The sequence below is a fragment of the Crinia signifera genome, chromosome 9 (genome assembly GCF_055691185.1).
Source record: "Crinia signifera chromosome 9, ASM5569118v1, whole genome shotgun sequence".
Taxonomy (NCBI): domain Eukaryota; kingdom Metazoa; phylum Chordata; class Amphibia; order Anura; family Myobatrachidae; genus Crinia; species Crinia signifera.
This window is the reverse complement of record NC_139225.1, coordinates 127,601,257-127,620,691: the sequence shown is the minus strand read 5'-3', so window position 1 is coordinate 127,620,691 and position 19,435 is coordinate 127,601,257. Positions and strand designations below refer to the sequence as shown.

The 19,435-nt window shown below is 44.9% G+C and overlaps 1 protein-coding gene across 3 annotated transcripts in view; it reads right to left on the bottom strand.

Annotated features, from left to right (window-relative positions):
* SPTBN4 (spectrin beta, non-erythrocytic 4) overlaps positions 1-19,435 on the bottom strand; it is a 135,181-nt gene that overhangs the window by 15,350 nt on the left and 100,396 nt on the right. For all 3 annotated transcript variants that reach the window (XM_083159722.1, XM_083159723.1, XM_083159724.1), the window contains 8 exons: positions 14,112-14,336; positions 11,868-11,957; positions 10,984-11,262; positions 8,458-8,588; positions 3,752-3,956; positions 2,073-2,450; positions 1,709-1,953; positions 365-503 (listed from right to left, as the gene is read on the bottom strand). In XM_083159722.1, coding sequence (XP_083015848.1) covers positions 365-503; positions 1,709-1,953; positions 2,073-2,450; positions 3,752-3,956; positions 8,458-8,588; positions 10,984-11,262; positions 11,868-11,957; positions 14,112-14,336 — 1,692 coding nt within the window. The remainder of the gene's footprint in view (positions 1-364; positions 504-1,708; positions 1,954-2,072; positions 2,451-3,751; positions 3,957-8,457; positions 8,589-10,983; positions 11,263-11,867; positions 11,958-14,111; positions 14,337-19,435) is intronic.

The window sequence follows — 19,435 nt, the reverse complement described above, 5'->3', positions numbered from 1 at the left end:
CATGAGCACATGCTTAAACCCCTCCCCCCCGCCACCACCACTGGACACAGGGCCGAACAAACCCGTCTGAATCGGCCCCATTGGCAGTAAGGGCTCAGCAGATGGACATAACATTGTAGGGTACCTCGTGATAGCAGAACTCACAACTGACTGTGGACCATGCCCCGATGTATCGGGAGAGGATTCTTACATATTATTAGCACAGTCAGAAGGACATTCTGGGGTTATACACATATGTGCCCGCCACCCTGTCACTTAGTTATCAGTATGCAATCTTGCATTTCCATAGATTCGGCACAATGTTATGTGTAGAGTGCCGATAAATGAAATAACACGATTCACACGAGAGGCCACAACCATCTACCTCCTCTGACGCCGGACGCTTGTTTAGGACTAAGGACTTTCCCAGCTCCACACAGTCCGCGATCCTCTTGTTTCGAGCCTCAATTTCACTCTTTAACCCTTGATGGTAACTTATTGAAACTTCCACAGATGACACGTCTCTGAAAACAAAGGATGGTGGCAATTAGTAGCCGCTATGCCTTCCAAACTGTCCTGCGAGAGGCAACACTAGCGGCTGCCAGATTTAAAGGTTCCACCGATGAGAACCACGGCGGTGACAATGTGTTACAAACATCACTGACATGTCAGACACTTCAGAATTACATTCACAATGTTGTGTTATAGAGACAGCTGTAATAAAGTAGAAGAGATTGTTATGGATGATTTACTGCTAAAATTGTTTTAATATAATGTTATGCAGATCAGTCCCAAGATTGTTATGGCAACGTATCACATCACCAATTGTTCATGACAAATATGAGTTACCAACGCCAAGTTCACAAAAGTATTTTGACTTGAATTGATTGTAACTGTCATAACTGTACCTGTGCATAAATCCAACAGGCTGCCAGGGAACTGAAGAGGGCGCAGAACATTTATTCAGAGCCAAACATCCATCCAAGAAGAGCTCAAACAACTGGGACAATTTGATTGTACAATCTAGTGTCCTTCACAATCACTTTTCATTGCAACCCCTGACCATCCCCAGCTCCACCTAAGCACACTACACTCTGTATAGAGCGATTTATTGTGTATAAACAGGGATAGAAAAAACAACATTTTTCTGAACCCCCCCCCCCCCCCCCCCCATTTGTTTTAAAGGGGAAAAAAACATTGTATCATGTATGGCCTGTTTAATGTGCTGTTTGCCCTTTATAATTGTGAGTGTAAACTGTGGCTTTTTCCTGTCCTATGGGAATGTCGGTGGACAAGCTTGATGACAGGCAGATTTAGCACCTCTCTTATCTGATTTACCTCCATATATGTTTTTTGTTGTGTGTTATTTACTGCATTGGTTCAACTTACTTACTGTAAATGAAGACCACAAGCAACATGAATATGGAATAACAGCAGGGATTCCCTTACAATAGTTTTTTTGTTTTGTTTAAGAAGTCACCGTGTTGTGCCTGTAGTCACAGCAAAAAATAAACAAATTGGTTTAAACCATGGTTAAAACCAAGGTGGTTTAAACCGGCCAACCCTGTGTATTGTCATTAACAAAGGAAACCAGAGTTGATAATGCCTCTTTATACCTAATGATCAATATAAAAGTCATGATTTGCTCCAAACCTTTATGATTGATTACTTCTACACGGATTGGGTTACTCCACCCATCTGACTGAATAATACAAATATTGCTATTTACCTGGGTTTTTCTCCTGTGCCAATCTGAAAGATGATGCCATCCATCCAGGAGATCAGGTCCCTGACGAGACCTAGAAACTTCATGCGGTCACTGGTGCTGGTAATCTGCAGGCGGCAGTCCTCGCATGAGGTCAGCAGCTCCTTCCACGAGCGCATTACTTCCTGCTCACTGGTGACTATGGCTGCCGCATTCTCCCCGGCATACACTGTGCGCAGCTGGGCAGCATTTTCCTGCAGCTGCCGTACCTGCCGCATCAGGAGGAAGAAGGATAGTAAGGCTTGTGTCTGTGTACCAGATACCTCTACAGATATTTGGGGGCATTTATGAAAACTGGTGCTGTGAAAAAGGTATTTATAAACCTCACCTGAGTGACAAGGACCTGAATGTCATGTTCAAAAGAACTAAGAATCCTCTGCAAGGAACCAGCCGAGAGCCGGACCTCCTGTGCCTTCACCTCGGGCACCCTCTGCTTCTTCTCCTCCACCTGGGACAGAACCTCTTTGCAGTCGTTGAAGAACTTGTGTAGCTCATGGGAAGCGGATAGCATCTGGGCCCTGGTCTCCATCAGCTCCAGCAGGTCTGCCCAGGCCTCATTCAATCCGTCCTTCCACTCTGCGATCGTGGCTGCGTCTGAGTGGCCATAGTCAATCAGCTCGTCCACCATCTGGTTGACCGCAGAGATACGCTCATGTCCAATGCTGCCGGTCTCGTTAACAAACTCCGTGAACTTCTCCTGGAGAAGCTACAGAAAAAAACAGAAAGATGAGACCTTGAGATACGATATAAAAATTTGGAGACTTGCATCTGTTCCGTCACTCACTTCATGATCAGTATATGCCCCTTGGAGAGTCTAGTACAGGCCTGATTCATATAAGGATGCAATCCTGTTGCACTTTATATGCAGCGGTACTGAGAAAACATGCTAATGCTGCAGCCAATGGGATTTGCACAGACACACCGTCTGTACACTCTATTCTGCCGCTTGCATACAAAGACACACCGTAACTTCATAGGGATGCTCAGAATGTCAACTGTAACTATGCTGGAGATAAAGTGGAAGGAGATAACGCACCAGCCAATCAACTCCCAACTGTCATATTTCAAACACAGCTGATTGGCTGGTGCGTTATCTCCTTCCACTTTATCTCCAGTTTATCTCTTTCCCAGGCTTAATACATCTGCCTCAGTGAATCTGCATCTAAAGATGCCATCACTGGCTGCATCATGCAACCCCCCATCCTTCCCGTTACCCCACACAGATAGTCACTGACTTTCAACCAATCTGTGACCAAATCATCGCTACGACCGCCATCTCTACGACATCCACAACACACAAAAAAGCAGCCAGATAGCTTTAATCTATTAATATGGCCCCATGTAACAAATACATCACTGCAATCTGTTTATGAGGTGCTGCAGATTCCAATGCACCGCATAGACCTGGGGTAGCCAACCCTAGTCCTCGAGAGCTACCAACAGTGCATGTTTTGCAGGTCTCCTCACAGAATCACAAGTGAGCTAATTAGCTCCATCTGTGGATCTTTTAAAATGTGTCAGTGATTAATGAGTGCAGCTGTGCAGCAGCTAGGTTGTCTGGAAAATGTGAACTGTTGGTAGCTCTCGAGGGCTAGGGTTGGCTACCACTGGCATAGACAATATGATAATCGCAGCCTTTGTTCTGCTAAGGGGGTGCCTTGTCAGCATTGCTCGGACCAGCCTTCATGAGATTAAATATAGCTCACGAAAAACATATAAAAGGGAATCTGTTATGAAATGGGGATAAAGAGTCTGAAGAAACTGTCAGTTTTCCCGGTGAAACGCGTTACTACAGCTAATTCGTGGCCTAATAAGTTGAGCTGTAAATGAGATGACCACTTTTCCGTCGTTCTATATGAAAATTATCTAATAAATTCAAACCAAAGATTTAACAAAGACTTTTCAATCATTAGGACCTGAGCCTTATAGATTTGCTGCAATAGGATAATCCTCCAAACAAGGCTAAACCATTGCATTGTAGAGAAACTACTACCCAGTGTCACTTACTGTCACATGCTCATAATCTTGGCCCAGCTCAGGAGACCCGGCCACCACCTCCTTCTCTGCTATCCACTGCTCCAGTTCATCCACCTCTCGGCTTAGCTGGAAGAGCCAATACTGCTGCTCAAGGCGTCCCTTCCGCTCCTCCACCAAGTCCTTCAGAGACACGTAGAGCCGATCAATCTGAGACTGCCGCCTACTTATCTGCTCACTATGCAAGGACAGTAGTTAGGGCATTAGTCAGGGGCAAGGTTCAGGGGTCATTTGCAAAACATCATCTCTAATCACAGTGAATCCACTCTGCAACACAACTAGCAACAGTTACAGCTGGATATATATATATATATATATATATATATATATATAGGTTTCTTTAAGCATCCATACACACTCTTAATCCACAAGAGTGGGTGCTAAGGCCATTTAAATGGTAATATAGACCTGTGGGGTCCTGGTAGTAACCTCACAATTTATGATGTCAAGGGAGTAATAAGGTTCAAGCAAAAACAAAAATGAGCGATGTATTCATTACCATAATTTTCAGTAATGTGCACAGATACATTGGGACGGATTCGGAGTTGGGAGTCAAAACCCCCCCCTGCAAATAACTTTCCTAATGTGGCTCTACTGCAATTACAGTTGTGAGGAGGATACAAATAGGGAGACAAACGGGAAATCGAGAAAAGAAGGAAGAAATTAATAAACTAAAATAAGACAAAAATAAATACATACAGTATAAATAATTTTTTTTCTATTCCATTTTATTGTCTTTTATTTATTTATTTATATATTTATTTATTGTTATTTATTTATTTTCCTCTTATTTTATTCCTTCTTTCTTCTTTTCTCGATTTCCCATTTGCCTATATATTTGTATCCTCAATTGTTCATTAACCCACCACAACCCCCCTTCACTTTAGGGCTCAAACCACTCTTCACAGCTATCGTATCATATTGAGCAGCTCTCCTTCACATAGAAGATATTATCGTGATTGCTACGCTGCCATGTAAATTCGCACAGGAGCGCAATGTTTTTCTTCTGCGCATGTTCATTTCTGGTTTGCTGGGCATCCGCACACAACTGCGGGCGGGGGGGCGACGGGATGCACCCATGGGCACTCCCAGCGTTTCATGGGCGTTCCCATGAAAACGCTGGGCGTTCTCATGGTAATGTACCCATGGCGCGGGTGCCGGGGGTGGGCAGCTGACATCGCCGTCTTTGTACAGGACACACGCAAAGCTAAGACACCTGAGAGTGTCTTAGTTTTGCATGTACGCTCTACATCATTCGATGGTCGGCAACCATCAAATTATATTGTCCTCGCCCTCTAGGTTGTGAATGGATGTTTATGCAAAACATCCAATCGCAGCCGTGCGGTAGAATTCGCTGTGCTAAGGGGGCGGGCGGCAATACGAATGTTGGGTTTCAAAACACAACCAGAATAACCTCCAGAGTGCAGCAAACCCCCGACTCTCCTCCAATACTTTCTGTTATACAGGGTGTTGTTGTCTGGCAATAAACGGACAATAACTATTTAGAAGCTGATACTGGGGCAGATGTCTTAAGCCTGGTAAAGCGACAAAGTGGGAGGTGATAACACACCAGTCAATCAGATCCTAACTGTCATTTTCAAACACAGCTGATATGCTGGTGTGTTATAAACTTCCACTTCATCCCCATTGTATCACTTTTCCAGGGTTTTACATCTGCCCCATTGTTTCAGATGAGGATGTCCCTGAGTGTGCAGGGTGCCAGGATAGAGGGAATCCCTCTCTCATCTTCCGACTATACTTATTGAAGCCACGATGACAGATGATTGCTTCCATCTATAGATTGTATAATGATTTCTGCAGTGGTGGAATTCTCTGTGATCACCAACCAGACAATAACTTTTCAGGGGCCATATTATTACAATGAAGCAACTCATTGTAATCCCTGAGTATGTGGGTAACAGGATGGGACAGATGAAGCACTTTTAATGCTCTTTCTCCTTTATTCCAATTTTTATTTTAATTCCTACAATGATTATCCTGGAAGGGTCCAGCTTAAGAACGTCATTGCCCTCTCATTGGGCCTTATTCTGGTTAGGTCGGTGCAACGTACGTACGTTCCGTATCACCGTACGTTTCCCGTACGCAGACGGTGAGCTTAAGTCCGCCCACAGAACAGCCGCATACGGACGGTCACAAACACCGACAATGGGGAGTGGCGTACACTTGAGCGTCCGCCACCGTATACGGACGGGTCTCCTCTTAGACACTGACATCTTCCGTATATCTGAGCGTACGCCACAGTGCACGGACGGGTCTCGCCTTTTTTTTAATGGAAAACTCAGCGTGTGTCACCGATCGTGAGTGAGCGTACGTCCGTGCGCGGTGGCATACCCTTCACATATATGGCACGGCAAATCTTGCCTTTCAACTATAATTAAGACAATTAATTAATTTTTCTAACTGTTATTCAAAATTTGTTTTCTATTAACATAATTGTCTACCTTAATAAACACCCCAATAAAACAACATTTTAACCCTCATTACATGTATATTTATTATGTTCTAATGTTGCATTTTAAATCACTATCTATGTGTCCCCACATTGGTTTTACTTTTAAATAAAGTTATGTTGGTGTTATAGTGAAAAAGTTGACACATGTCGACTTCTGTGAATTGAGTGTCCTGCTTTTTAAAGTATACCAAAACACTTTCTGAATGGGTGTAGATGGTTATAAAATAACTACCTTCACATATATAAGCAGGTCTTTGAATGAATCTTACCTAAAATGAAACCAACCTTTACATGTTGAGAAGTGTAGAAAGATAAGGTTCCAATGTGTTTGAGGGCTGTGTGTGGCTTGCAGGTAGTGAAGTAATGGTTTTCACTTAATAGCCTGCAGCATTGCTTATTACATTCAGCTGTATGTGTTTGAGTAGTAATCAGCGTTAATTAGCAGACCCAGGCGTCCGCTCTCATACGGTATCTCTAGGGGTGGTCTGGAGCTATCTTTGGTGTCCGCCTGTTTTTGGCCCAAAATGCACGGTGCGTTCGCCGATCGAGCGGTTGTAGCACCGTACATTTTTGGTGCACACCCCCATGTACGCCCATGTTTACGCCCCGTTTCTCTCATTATTCCGGCCACTCCCCTAAAAACGCCCCCATGCTGCCCACAATGACCGTACTCTTGCGGACAGGTTTTTTCGCACGGAGAGACCCGTCCGTGTGCGGTCGCCGCACATGCGCATTGCGAAAGCTACACATGCGCAGATGACAAAAAAACCCGATCCGCCCGTATACGGTCCCACCGTACCGAGCAGAATAAGGCCCATTGTGAGTACATAATCTGAGGACTGAGTGACAGCAAGAATGAGGGTAGGGGGATTTTTTAGGCCCATACACACTAGAAAATTATCTTTCCAATCTGGCTGGTTGGAATGAAATTCTGGAAATTTTTGGGAGAAACATGGAAAACACACAAATTGGTCCTACAGACAAATTGGTCATACACACTAGAAGATATGAAAGACAAAAGATCAATATCTTTCCCTTGAGCTGATCATGAAAGAGATTGTGCATCCACACTGAACGATGGGTGCATGAGCAATACTGGCAGATCGACCTGCATGTCCGGAAGATGTCAATATCTTTAACAATGAGCCTGGGGGCACATTGTTAAAGATATTAGGCATACACACTAGAAGATATTGCTATCAATATCTTTCAGAAGCCCCTTTCTGAACGAGATTGATGCCAATATCTTCTAGTGTGTATGGGCCTTTATGCAGATGACTGCGTTTGTTCCCAGAAATTTCCAGATTTTCATTCCAACCCGCCAGATTGGAAAGATAATCTTCTAGTGTGTATGGGCCTTTAGGCAAGTACGTCTCCAACTAAACAGCTGTAGATCTTAAATAGAGTACGAATTATCCTTCACAGCAGAAGGGTTAAAAAGGAGGTACAGTATGTGATCACTGGGTAGACAAACGTCAGTGTCATGTCAACCTTTTCCCGGTCGACCATGTCCATGTTGACAGCGAACTTGTGTCGACCTTGGGTATGTTGACCATTTCAAGGTATCGACCTAGTCACTGTCGTCCAAGCAACTGTCGACCTAGACAGTGTCTACCATTTATACCGTAACCTAAAAAGGAAGGGGCCAGCCATGGACCAGACTGTTGACCCTGAGGAGAAGCGCTGGGGTGTGGAGTGATGTCTCCTTAGCAGATGGCATACAGAACTCTGCTAATAGTTCTAAGCTTCAGTTGGACATAGAAGCTCACACACTTCTGCAGAACATTGCACCTGAGTGCCTTGTCTCTGGGTGGGCATACGGGGGGGGGGGGGGAGATGTATCAAAGTCGGGAGAGTGATAAGGTACTAAAAAACAAATGTCCCGTAACAGCAGACTGCGGAGCAGCATGTGTGTTTGAGGGAATTAAAGGAATCCCGGGGGATCTTGTATAAAATGTGTCCCCCGGGTAAGACTGTAGGAACCTGATGCTGGTACAAAATATCCCCCCCCCCATATATATATGAGCTCAGAATCGGTCCTAGAGAGAGAGGGGGGGGGGTGTAGGGGGGAGCCTTTTTTTTTTTTTTAGTTCCACACAATAATAAAAAAAATTGTACCCTAATACATTTGCAAATTGTAAAAACATTTGAATGCAATTTCTGTATTGTTCCCAGGTGAATGTAGGGGAGATTGTCACACTCTCACCTGTCGGGGTGTCCCAGGTCCAGTAGGGTGCGGCACTGCCGAGACAGTTGAGCGATTGTCTCCTCATAGTTCTCAATGGTCTGTTCCACCATGAGGTGCTTCTTCAGGAGTTGTAGGGTGCTCTGCTCATCCTGGTGTGACAGAAAGGCTGTTACATATATGATGAAAATGATCAATGCCCAAACCTTAGGGACAACAGACTTGCAGACAGACTGCACACACAAGCTATGGTTTCCCTGCACTGATAGACCAGCATGCAGCCAGACGAGGACCTGCATTTCCCTTGTCATATTGGCTGCTGCCGGCAACTCACCGCGTTCAACGGGTATGGATCATTGGATAGACAGACAGTAGGTCTACAAGTATTAGGTCAACCACTGAATGTCAACATGCATGAAGGTCGACATGGGTTAGTTCGGCAGGGTAATTAGGTCGACATGGGTAATATAAACAGTCAAAAGATCGACATGGGGTTTTCACTTTTTTTGTCCCAAATGTTGACACGTTGGACACTAAAAAATGTGCACTACGTCCGCTCCCTACGCTCGGCACACTATTTTATTCTCCCGCCATGCCCTAGTGCAGGGCTGGGCAACACCAGCCCTCCAGATGTTAATGAACTACACATCCCAGGATGCTTTGCATTAGTTTTGCTATGTGGCCATGCTGAAACTGATGCAAGGCATGCTGGGATGTGTAGTTCATCAACATCTGGAGGGCCAGTGTTGCCCAGCCCTGCCCTAGGGGATGGTAGGGCATGAATATACCGCCTGTCGGTACATGTCAGCTCAAATACTATTTAACATAATGCTTGTGTCGACCTAATGACCCTGTCAAACTTCAGTCATGCCGACCTTCATGCATGTCGACCTTCAGTCATGTCGACCTAGTGACCGTATCCCCTTTCAACTCTCACGACGACCCCCTAATTTTCTTTCCCAAATGGTCCTTACTAAGGTTACTAGTGATTTCCTCCTTGCTGAAAGTCGCACTGTAGACCACCCCCTCTCCTACTTCCTATACTCCGCTCCTTCAGTTTCCATTGTCCCCAAAGCCTCTGTTTCTGGTTTGTTAATTCATTTATAGTTGGAGATCCTTCCCTTCACATTTAAAGTCCTCAGTCACTCCATTCCCTCCTACATCTCTGACCTTGTTCACAGCACCCTCCTGCCCCTTCCATTCCACCACTGTCTGTCCCCTCAACTCTGGTCTTATCCTCTCTCTGTCCCGCACCCAAGAATTCTCTTGTGCCGGCCCACTACCTCAGCCCTGCACTTTCCATCATACTCTTCATTCAGGATTTGGTTGAAGTCTTGTTAATGGGTCATTATTCTATGTATTGATGTACAGGTTGAGTATCCCTTATCCAAAATGCTCGGGACCAGAAACATTTTGGATAACGGATTATTCCATTTCAGAATATTTTCATATTTCAATGAGGTATCTTGAATTTATGTTGTATAAACACATCAAACACATGGAATACACATAAATATATTGTATTTGTGCATGAAAAAAAACAGGAAACAATGTTTGTGTCCTATCTCCTAGAAGGTTAGCCAAAATCTCCCTATTTTTCTCCTGCTTAGTCAACATTGTCTAGCATAGATTTCTTAGCATAGATTGACTGTGCAGGCAAGGCAATTTTGACTAGATCATATTAAGACAAAATCGCTTAGTCAAAATCTCCAGTGAATCTAGCCAAAATCTCTCTCAAAATTGTCCGTTAGACAATATCTCCCCGTGTGTACACCCCTTTAGTAATGCCAATTACATATCATGTCCCCAGCAGTGACAGTTACATATCATGTCCCCAGTAGTGCCAGTAACTCTATTGTTGACCTCTGAATAAAAATGAAACATGAGAACAGCAGGTGATAGGTGAATGTATTGACTAAAGGGGTGTACACAGGGTGAGATTTTTGCTAGATTTTGACTAGATAGTGAAAATCTCCTAGAAATTTAGCCAAAATCTCCCTATTTTTCTCCTGCTTAGTCAAAATTGTCCGTTAGCCAATTTCTCACTGTGTGTACAGGCTCTTAAGGGGTGTACACACGGGCAGATTTTGACTAATGTACAATTTTGACAAAGCAATTTTGACTATGCAATTTTGGGAGAGATTTTGGCTAGATGCACTGGAGCTTTTGACTAAGCAGTGATAGTCTATGATCTAGACAAAATTGCCTTGCCTGCACAGTCAATCTATGCTAAGCAATTTCTGCTAGACAATATTGACTAAGCAGGAGAAAAATAAGGAGATTTTGGCTAACCTTCTAGGAGATTTTGACTATCTAGTCAAAATCTCCTGTTAAAAGTTCTCCGTGTGTACACCCCTTTAGTCCTGGAACCATATTATCTATCTGTAAACTTTCAATCCATGTGTGGAAGCCAAATGTCCTATGATTTCACATGTCCCTGCTGGCAATGGCAGCTCAGAAAGCAGATATGCATGTGTTACACCCTTGTAGGACTGGTCGTATGTTACATAGACACAGAATGGCTGTTTATTATGACTCAGATCTCACCTTCCCCTTGTCGTTGTTCATCATGAGAAGTTCCTGCTCACTCAGCCATGTCTCCACCTCGCCCACATCAAAGTAATACTGCTGCACCTGGTAGTTGATGTCCAAGATCTGCTGCCTTCTCTCCGTCTCCTCCCGCAGCACGTTCCACATCTCCCGCAGACTCTCATACCCCATACGGACGCCCTCTGCTTCCGGACTCCGGATACCTGCAATGGTCCCCGCTCGCTCCAAGATGTCATCCACTCGCGGGGAGTGTACCTGGATCTCTCGCCTTAGGTTCTGGTGGGAATGGGACAGAGGAATTGCTATACAGGAAAATAACAAGCCAATGCAGCAAACAAACAGTGTGATGGAACAAGGGTCCTGATTCAGGTTGGCTCGCTAGGCAGTGGATATACTTTAACGCCGTCCCGCCAAACTCCCACCCCTCCCAGCGCCCAAATCCCCTTGCTAGCATGCGATGGGATGTTTTCGCTGGCAAATACCCATACGCAGACCCACAACATTGGTCACTGGCCCCAATTCGATCCATACTGATCCAACCTGAATCAGACCCAAGAGGAGAGGACCAACACCAATGCTCAACCACTGCAAAAGTCATCCACCATCCCCATTGTTGCCAATGTCGATGGTGGACACCTTTCTCTGGTGACTTCAGCCCATGAATATAAAGAAAGGTCTTGGCTAAAAAGTAGAATGAATGCACCATGTAGCTACGGGCACACAGATTAGGACCCTGAAGGAACCATAATGGTTTGTGTCCCCCGCCACTTCCGTGTGTCACAAAAATAGACAACATAAATACTGGTTACATCAGTGATCCTCATCCGCAGAGAGGGGGAGAGCATGCTCACACTCCGTGTATGAGAGAACACATGGACTACCTGGTTTTTCTTGATGAGCTGCTGCACAGACTGTAAGTTGCTGCCATGTTCTTTAGTCATTGCAAGAGGAAGCCTCTCCTGTACCCAGGACTGTCAGAGAAGGAATTCGGGAGGCATTAATAGTGATACAAGGAGAAAGTGATGTTAGTACAGGGCTGCATCACAGCGATAGCTCATATCACAATTCAAGACAAGGGTCACCTGATATGCCCCTACATACTCTTATCTGTCACTCTGGTGAGTGATATTTGCAGTCATCACCATGAGATCTATGACTGTGGGCAGGGGCGGATCCAGAATAAAATGACAGGGGGGGGCACCATGACAAAAGAGGGTTTAGGTGGGGGAGGGGAGGTGTTAGTGGTGCCAGTGTACATGCTAAGAGAGTGGCAGAGGGAGGGTGGGAATGGGATTATAAATAGGCCCTGGTGTTTAAAGTACGCAGGCCCACCATGGCGACAAAAGTGAAGGATATAGTTGTGCGCGCGCCGAAGGCGCGCTCCGGAAAAGGGGGTGTGACCACTCAACAGGGGACGTGTCCTTGAGTGTAGTGTACAACACCATATACAACTTCTACACATTATGCAACAAAATACTAGACCCCATTATACTTGCCCCTTACATATGATGCCAAATGGAATGAGCCAAAATTCACATAATGCCACATGGATTGTGTCAAAATTCACATAATGCCACATGGATTGTGTCAAAATTCACATAATGCCACATGGATTGAGCCAAAATTCACATAATACCACACGGATTGAGCCAAAATTCACATAATACCACACGGATTGAACCAAAATTCACATAATGCCACATGGATTGAGAAAAAAATTCACATAATGCCACACATATTAAGCCAAAATTCACATAATGCCACACAGATTAAGCCAAAATTCACAATACGCTTCATAAACAGGGACATTGTCCACCAAAGGCACGCATTAAACATTTACCATAATGTCTATGCCAGTATGTCCATTATGTATTATGCCAAACACCATAATGCCTATTAAAAATTATGCTACATAAGTGCTGCTTATCTACATGCTCATTGCCGAGCTTTCCATGCTAATTGCCAGAGGTTCCATGCTTATTGCCATTTGAGATTACATGCTCATTGCCAAGGGGGAATACATGCTCGCGGTAAATGGGGGACAGCCGCCACCAGGCATAAGTGATAGCCACTGACAGTGGCAGAGCCTGGCTGTATTCAGAGCACTGCAGGTCCCGGCTATTTGAAATAATACCCCTTTCACACCAGAAAATGCATTCCCAGGTTGGCCCCTTTTACACCAGCCTAGTCCCGGCATTTTCTGGAGAAAAACCACCCCTCCCCCCCTTTAACCAGTTATCTCATTTAACCGGCTATATCTTCGGAACCAATTGACCCATTTACATGAGACAAGTATCATATTGAAGAAATGTTGAGTGGGCTTTGAATGATTTAGGTCCAGTGAAACTGGGGTGCTTGTTTCCAGAGTAATCTGCCCTCAAAGAACATTAACAGCCATGAAATTACATTTCAAAAATAATAATCGGTTTACATGCAATATCTCTGGAACTGATTGACGGATATGGACCAGCCTGGTATCATATTGAAGGCCCAGCGATTTGGTATTGAATGAGATCAACCACAAGCTTCTGTGATGCTAGGGTGGGAACTGACAGCCGTCGGAACTGGGTGGGGGTCAGAAATGACGGGTCCCATATTATCCTATGGGGAAAAAAAGTTACAGCTTTGCCAGGCGATATCTCTGGTTCCCGGGGGGCTAGAGACACGGGGCTGGGCTCGTTGGAAAGCCCTGGTCCTCAGCTACAAAATTATATGACAGGGGGGCACGTGCCCGGGTGCCCCCCCCTGAATCCGCCACTGACTGTGGACATACAAGCTATTCCTTTACAACCAGCCATTCAGTCGTCATGTACGGATGGTGTAATGGTTAGCATTACTGCCTCACAGCACTGAGGTCATGGGTTCTATTCCCACCATGGCCCTAACTGTGCAGAGTTTGTATATTTTCCCTGTGCTGGCATGGGTTTCCTCTGGGTACTCCGGTTTCCTCCCACATTCCAAAAATATACAGGTAGGCTAATTGGCTTCCAACACAATTAACCCTAGAATGTCTGTGTGTGCGTGTACATGTGGTAGGGAACATAGATTGTAATCTCCACTGGGGCAGGGACTGATGTGACTGTTCAAATATTCTCTGTACAGCGCTATGGAATATGTGTACTCACAATTTCATCTTCCAGGTCCCGGGTGACTTGATGGACTTCTTTGGAGGCCAGAAGAATCCGTCTCCGTTCTTTCAGGGGCTCAATCAGTCGCACCATCCTAGTGCCGACCTCATTCTGCTTCTCGCTCACAGCCTCCTTGCTCACCACATCCAGGGGTAGAGACGCCATCTGTGCTTGCAGCACCCCGACCTCCTTGTACCATTCCTCCATCTGAGACTCCATCGTCTGCACCAAGGGAGCAAATTCAGAGCCAAGAACCTTGGGGGACATCTGTGTGCCATCAACACACTAAACACAGTGGATCCCATACTCATCCTTCAAGACAAACTAACACTCTATGTTTTTAGGATATCCATGGTCGAGCACAGACTGTTAAATCAAAATGACTGATATATTAATTAAGTTACCTGTGCTGAAGGACGGATATCCTTAAAAAAAAACAGGACTGTTATGGTGCCTCGAGGACAGGGTTTGGGAAACACTGCTTACATAGCAGATTTACCAAAATTTGGAAGTGTTGCCCATAGGAACCAATCAGCTTGTAGCTATGATACTGTAGATCTAACGCATTCTAAAATATGATAGCTAGAATCTGATTGGTTCCAATAGCCAACACCTCCACTTTTTCCTATTTTTGAATATTTTATACACCTACCCCTAAAGGTCATTTAACAATGCAAAGCAGTGGGTCCACCACAGAAATCGGCGCTTGTATTTGCAGACAAATAGAAGGGGGATGCATGGATTTGGGGGCCAAGATAGCAGCGTTGGCGGTCATTCAATAGGTTGAACAGGGAAGGTGGGAACCATTATTGCTAAGTGCAAGAATCCACTTAGTTAAGTGCCCAAGTGCCAACGGAGAGATTTCGTTTTGTGATTATTTTAACGAAAACTCAAGTGGCATGAGTATTCATAACCCCCGGACTTATTCCTGTATATTCATCCTTGCTGGTGGTGCAAACAATCTACACTGTCACCGGTGCACCTTCTGTACCTCCCAGGCATACTCTTCGCTACTTAACTGTATACAAACAGCCAACGTTCCAGATGTCATGGAAAGCAGATGTTCTTTCTCATGGTTCATTTAAGGCCACAGCAAACAGTATTTTATGGGAATAAGAGGTAACAGGTGGGAGGCAGTAAAGTGCTTTCTCTAGTTTAGACCAACCTCCAACCTGCTAGAGGGGGTACAGAGCACTATATGGGAGTATTTCCAAGCTACAGGACAATCCATGCTGACTGAGGTGCTAATGCCTAGGCATATAGCCCTCGTCCACATATTATACAGCTTGTAAACAGATGTGTCCTTATAAACTTTTGTCAGAGTCGCGCAAAACAGCCCTTCTTGGTGTGTTGGATCCTGCGCGGCTTGGCCTGCTCTGAGCATCTTTTTTTGCAAATAAAATTTTTATTGGGTTTTGAAAGGGAAAAAAAGAATCAAATTGAAGACCATATGAGTAGAACAAACAGAGAAGCAAAACATTGCAAACAGAAATATACACATGGTAAGATGCACATGGTATAGAAATGAGCAAGAGTAAAACCAATACATTCTGACTACAAATTACTTGTTTTTTTTGTCTCAGTGGAGAAAGAGCCAGGCCAAAGAGCAAGAAAGAGAAGGGTAAAGAAGAAGTAGGGGGTGTTCTGAATCTACCAACCAGGGCAGCCAAGTTGTGGTAAAAGCAAGATGTTTGGACTCTAGTTAGAAAATAAGGTCTTCCATAACCATATAATGGTCCATCCGATTACACCACTCTAGCAAAGAGGGGGGGAGAGCTAGATTTCCAATGTACAGGAATCACTGCTTTAGATGCACTGAGCAGGTGGTGTAGTAGTATCTTTCTATATGTTGCATAGGGCCTGTGTATATGGTTAAGGGCCAGATGCACTAAGCTTCAAAAGTGATAAAATGTAGAGTGATAAACAGCCAGCCAATCAGCTCCTACCTGCCATGCCACAGACTGTGTTTGAAAAATATCAGGCAGGAGCTGATTGGTCTCCATTTTATCACTTTTGAAGTTTAGTGCATATGGCCGTAAGTAACCAAAAACACTAGAGGGTAGGGTCTCATGTAAAATTATACTTGCCATGTGTATTACTGATTTCCAGTAAGGTCTGATGATGGGGCAGTCCTACCATATATGTAAAAAGCATGCCTACCTCTTTTCCACACCACCAGCAAATATTCGAGACCTCTGGATAAATTTTAGCTAACAATTTGGGACAACGGTACCACCTCGTGAGCACTTTATAGTGGGTTTCAGTTGTTAATACATTGAGCGAGGAAGCACAAGTGTTTATAAATATCTCAGACCAATCATCTTCGCTCATTGCCCCCAGTAAATCTCTTTCCCAATCTATCATAAATTTTGACTTATCTGGAAATGTATCATCAAAAATTAGTTTATATATGATTGAGAGAGTGTGACGAGGGTAGGACTCAGCTGTACATCATTTTTCAAAGGGTGTGGTGGGCCTCAGAGGTTTTGCTGTGGAGCAGATACTTGAAAGAAAGTGCTTAATCTGAAGGTATTTCCATATCTCTTTATTTGGTAGGCCCCAATTTTATTGAATGTCAGAGAAACTCTGAGTGGCCGCGTTATTCACCAGTTGGTTCACTCGAGAAATGCCTGCTGTATGTCGAAGACGGAATGAGGGTTCATTACAACCTGGGGGAAATTCCAGCTACCAAACAGAGGCATGTGTGGGGAAGGGAGGGGTGAGATGAGAGGCAGTGGGCTTAAGCCTCTCCAACAAGTAAACAGGACCAGCAAGTAGATGTGAGCAATGGAAAAACGTATTGCGCCATGGGAGGTCAGGATGAGCAGATGAGACAGAGATCATTTCTATTTCCACCCATTGTTTCCTATTTAATGTGGTGCACCAATCCATCATCCTGTAATAAGAGAAGGAATTAGGTAGTTGGAGACCACCTGTATGTTTCCTCCAAAACAAAATCTCATGCTAACTTACTGAGGTCAAAGTCTGAGCATCTTTTTATGTGCAAACATGAATCTTAAGCTGTGTTCACAGGGGGCGATATTTAGCACATATCGCTGGCAATATGAGTGACCGTATTGTCAGTGATTTCATGTGCTATGGGTGATAAATCGCCGGGAGCGCGCTCCCGTGGCCAGCCCTGCAATGGTCGGCAGTCAGCTGTTTCCCCCAGGCAGTTTCTCCTTCTAATCAGTGATCATCTCTGGTTGCTGATGATCATCTCTGGTTGCTGATGAGAAGGAGACACTGAGCAATACATTGCTTGAAAATAGGACAGCAATATATTGCTCCGTGTGTACACAGCTTTAGTCAAGGTGAGATATGACAAAACCTCCTCATGACACTGCACTGATTAATATGATGTGTGACACTTCTAGGAGCCCATATACTTAGCATAATAAATGTGCAGCGCAGAACATTACACAGCACTTCGACCTTCCAACCCTGTCGACCTATTAAAGGTGTGGGCCTCCTGAGGAGTCTCCTCCAAACTCTTTTGCTCTAGACTACCACCCAAGGTGTTGGTGACACCTAGAAGGACTCTCTTCTGAAGCTGCATTGCGACACAGGAAGCCCTGTCCACCTTCAATGGTCGACCCAATGTTGATGAACCTTAATTGAGTCAACCTAATGACCGTATACACAGGAAATGACCTCACCCAACCCGATTCCCCCCATCAGCCTCTGCAATCCCTCCATCTTGCTCCCATACTCATGCACTGTGGTGGACAGCACCTGCCTTGCACTTGGTAAATGACCTGAACTGTCAGGAGCAGCCCTGTACACAATCTGTATCTCTTGTAACAAATATACACATAGCATATCTCACAATAGAAGAGGCTATAAAGACACAGTGGAGGGAACACTGTGGGCACTGTCCTTCCCTGACCTCCATGTATCTGGATGGATCTCATGAACGACTTTCTGTAGGAGGAAAGCAGTATTGAACCAAGTCACCGGAGATATCAGTGGAAGGTTCCGGAGCCAGGAGAAGAGCACAAGGAGAGTAGCAGTGAAAGGATGGAAGAATAACAAATACACACAGAAAAACTACTGTACCGAGAATCAGGCAATGGGCTGGGAAGAAACTGCACTGTGATGTTGGGATGGACACTTGTCTGCGTCATGCTGTTAAAAAGGGAAAATGAGGTGAATGATGAGGCGCATGAGGACGGAGACAGCTGAATTCTGATGTGTGATGTCAGTGTACCATCCCAAGATGGGGAATGGGAGCGTTACCTGGAACATGAGATGTGGTCATAAATGACTTGATAATGATGGTACAGTACATACCTCTGTATTTAGTTCAGTGCAATGAGCCCCTATGAGATCACTACGCACATTACCAGCTAATGTGGCCGGAACTTTTTATTTCCCTGCGCCCCTCTATGGTAGGCAGAGTGATAGTGCTCAGTGGTTCCGGCGGATCTTTGCACACATCGCACTGAACTGAATTGCCCCGTAGATGTGTAATAATGACATACAACAGCCAATCACACATCATCTTGAGAACATGAGTAGAAGCCTCACATGACTGGTGAATAAAGCAGCAATCTATGCTAGTCTTGTTGATCGTTACTGGTGATAGCAACTAGAAAATAATAGAACATCAAAAAAGACTTACATCCAACACCCTATGTATTTTTAAGTTCATACAGGGCCTGGTTCTGATTGCTCGTACGATCGCACAGGGAGTTCGATGGTGAATCTCTGCGAATGCGCATATTAGCGTTTGCGCATGTGCAGGGCTTCTATGTGGGCGCCTACGGAGATTTGCAGGGGGGGGGGGGGGTGTAGGAAGTGGGCAGGGGGCGTTTGCATTTCCATGCTGGGCGTCCCCATACGAGCGGGAGCGCCGACCTGCCACCCTGTTTTCGGAGCAGGTAGCCGCTCATCTAAGTCACTAGAGACTGGCTTAGATTAGCGAGCGCTACAGAAATCATTTGATGGTCGGTGACCGAGGAATGATTTCTGGCCCGCACGCAAGCATGCACATAGATGTTTATACAAAACATCCATTCGCAATGCGGCGGGTACATTCGGAGGGGTGTTGCAGGGGTCGTGCATTCGCATGCCGGTGACCGACGTTACATGGCTTGCAAAGCAGCGAAATACTGCTGCTTTGTGAACCAATCAGAATCAGGGCCATAGTCCAAAACTGATAACCTGTTGTTTTTTTTTGGGATGCAGTTACAATCCCGGCGGTCGGGATCCCGGCGTTCAGAATCCCGACGCCGAAATCCCGACCGCCGAAATGCAGACACATTCTCCCTCCGTGGGTGTCCACGACACCCCTGGAGGGAGAATAAATTAGTGTGCCG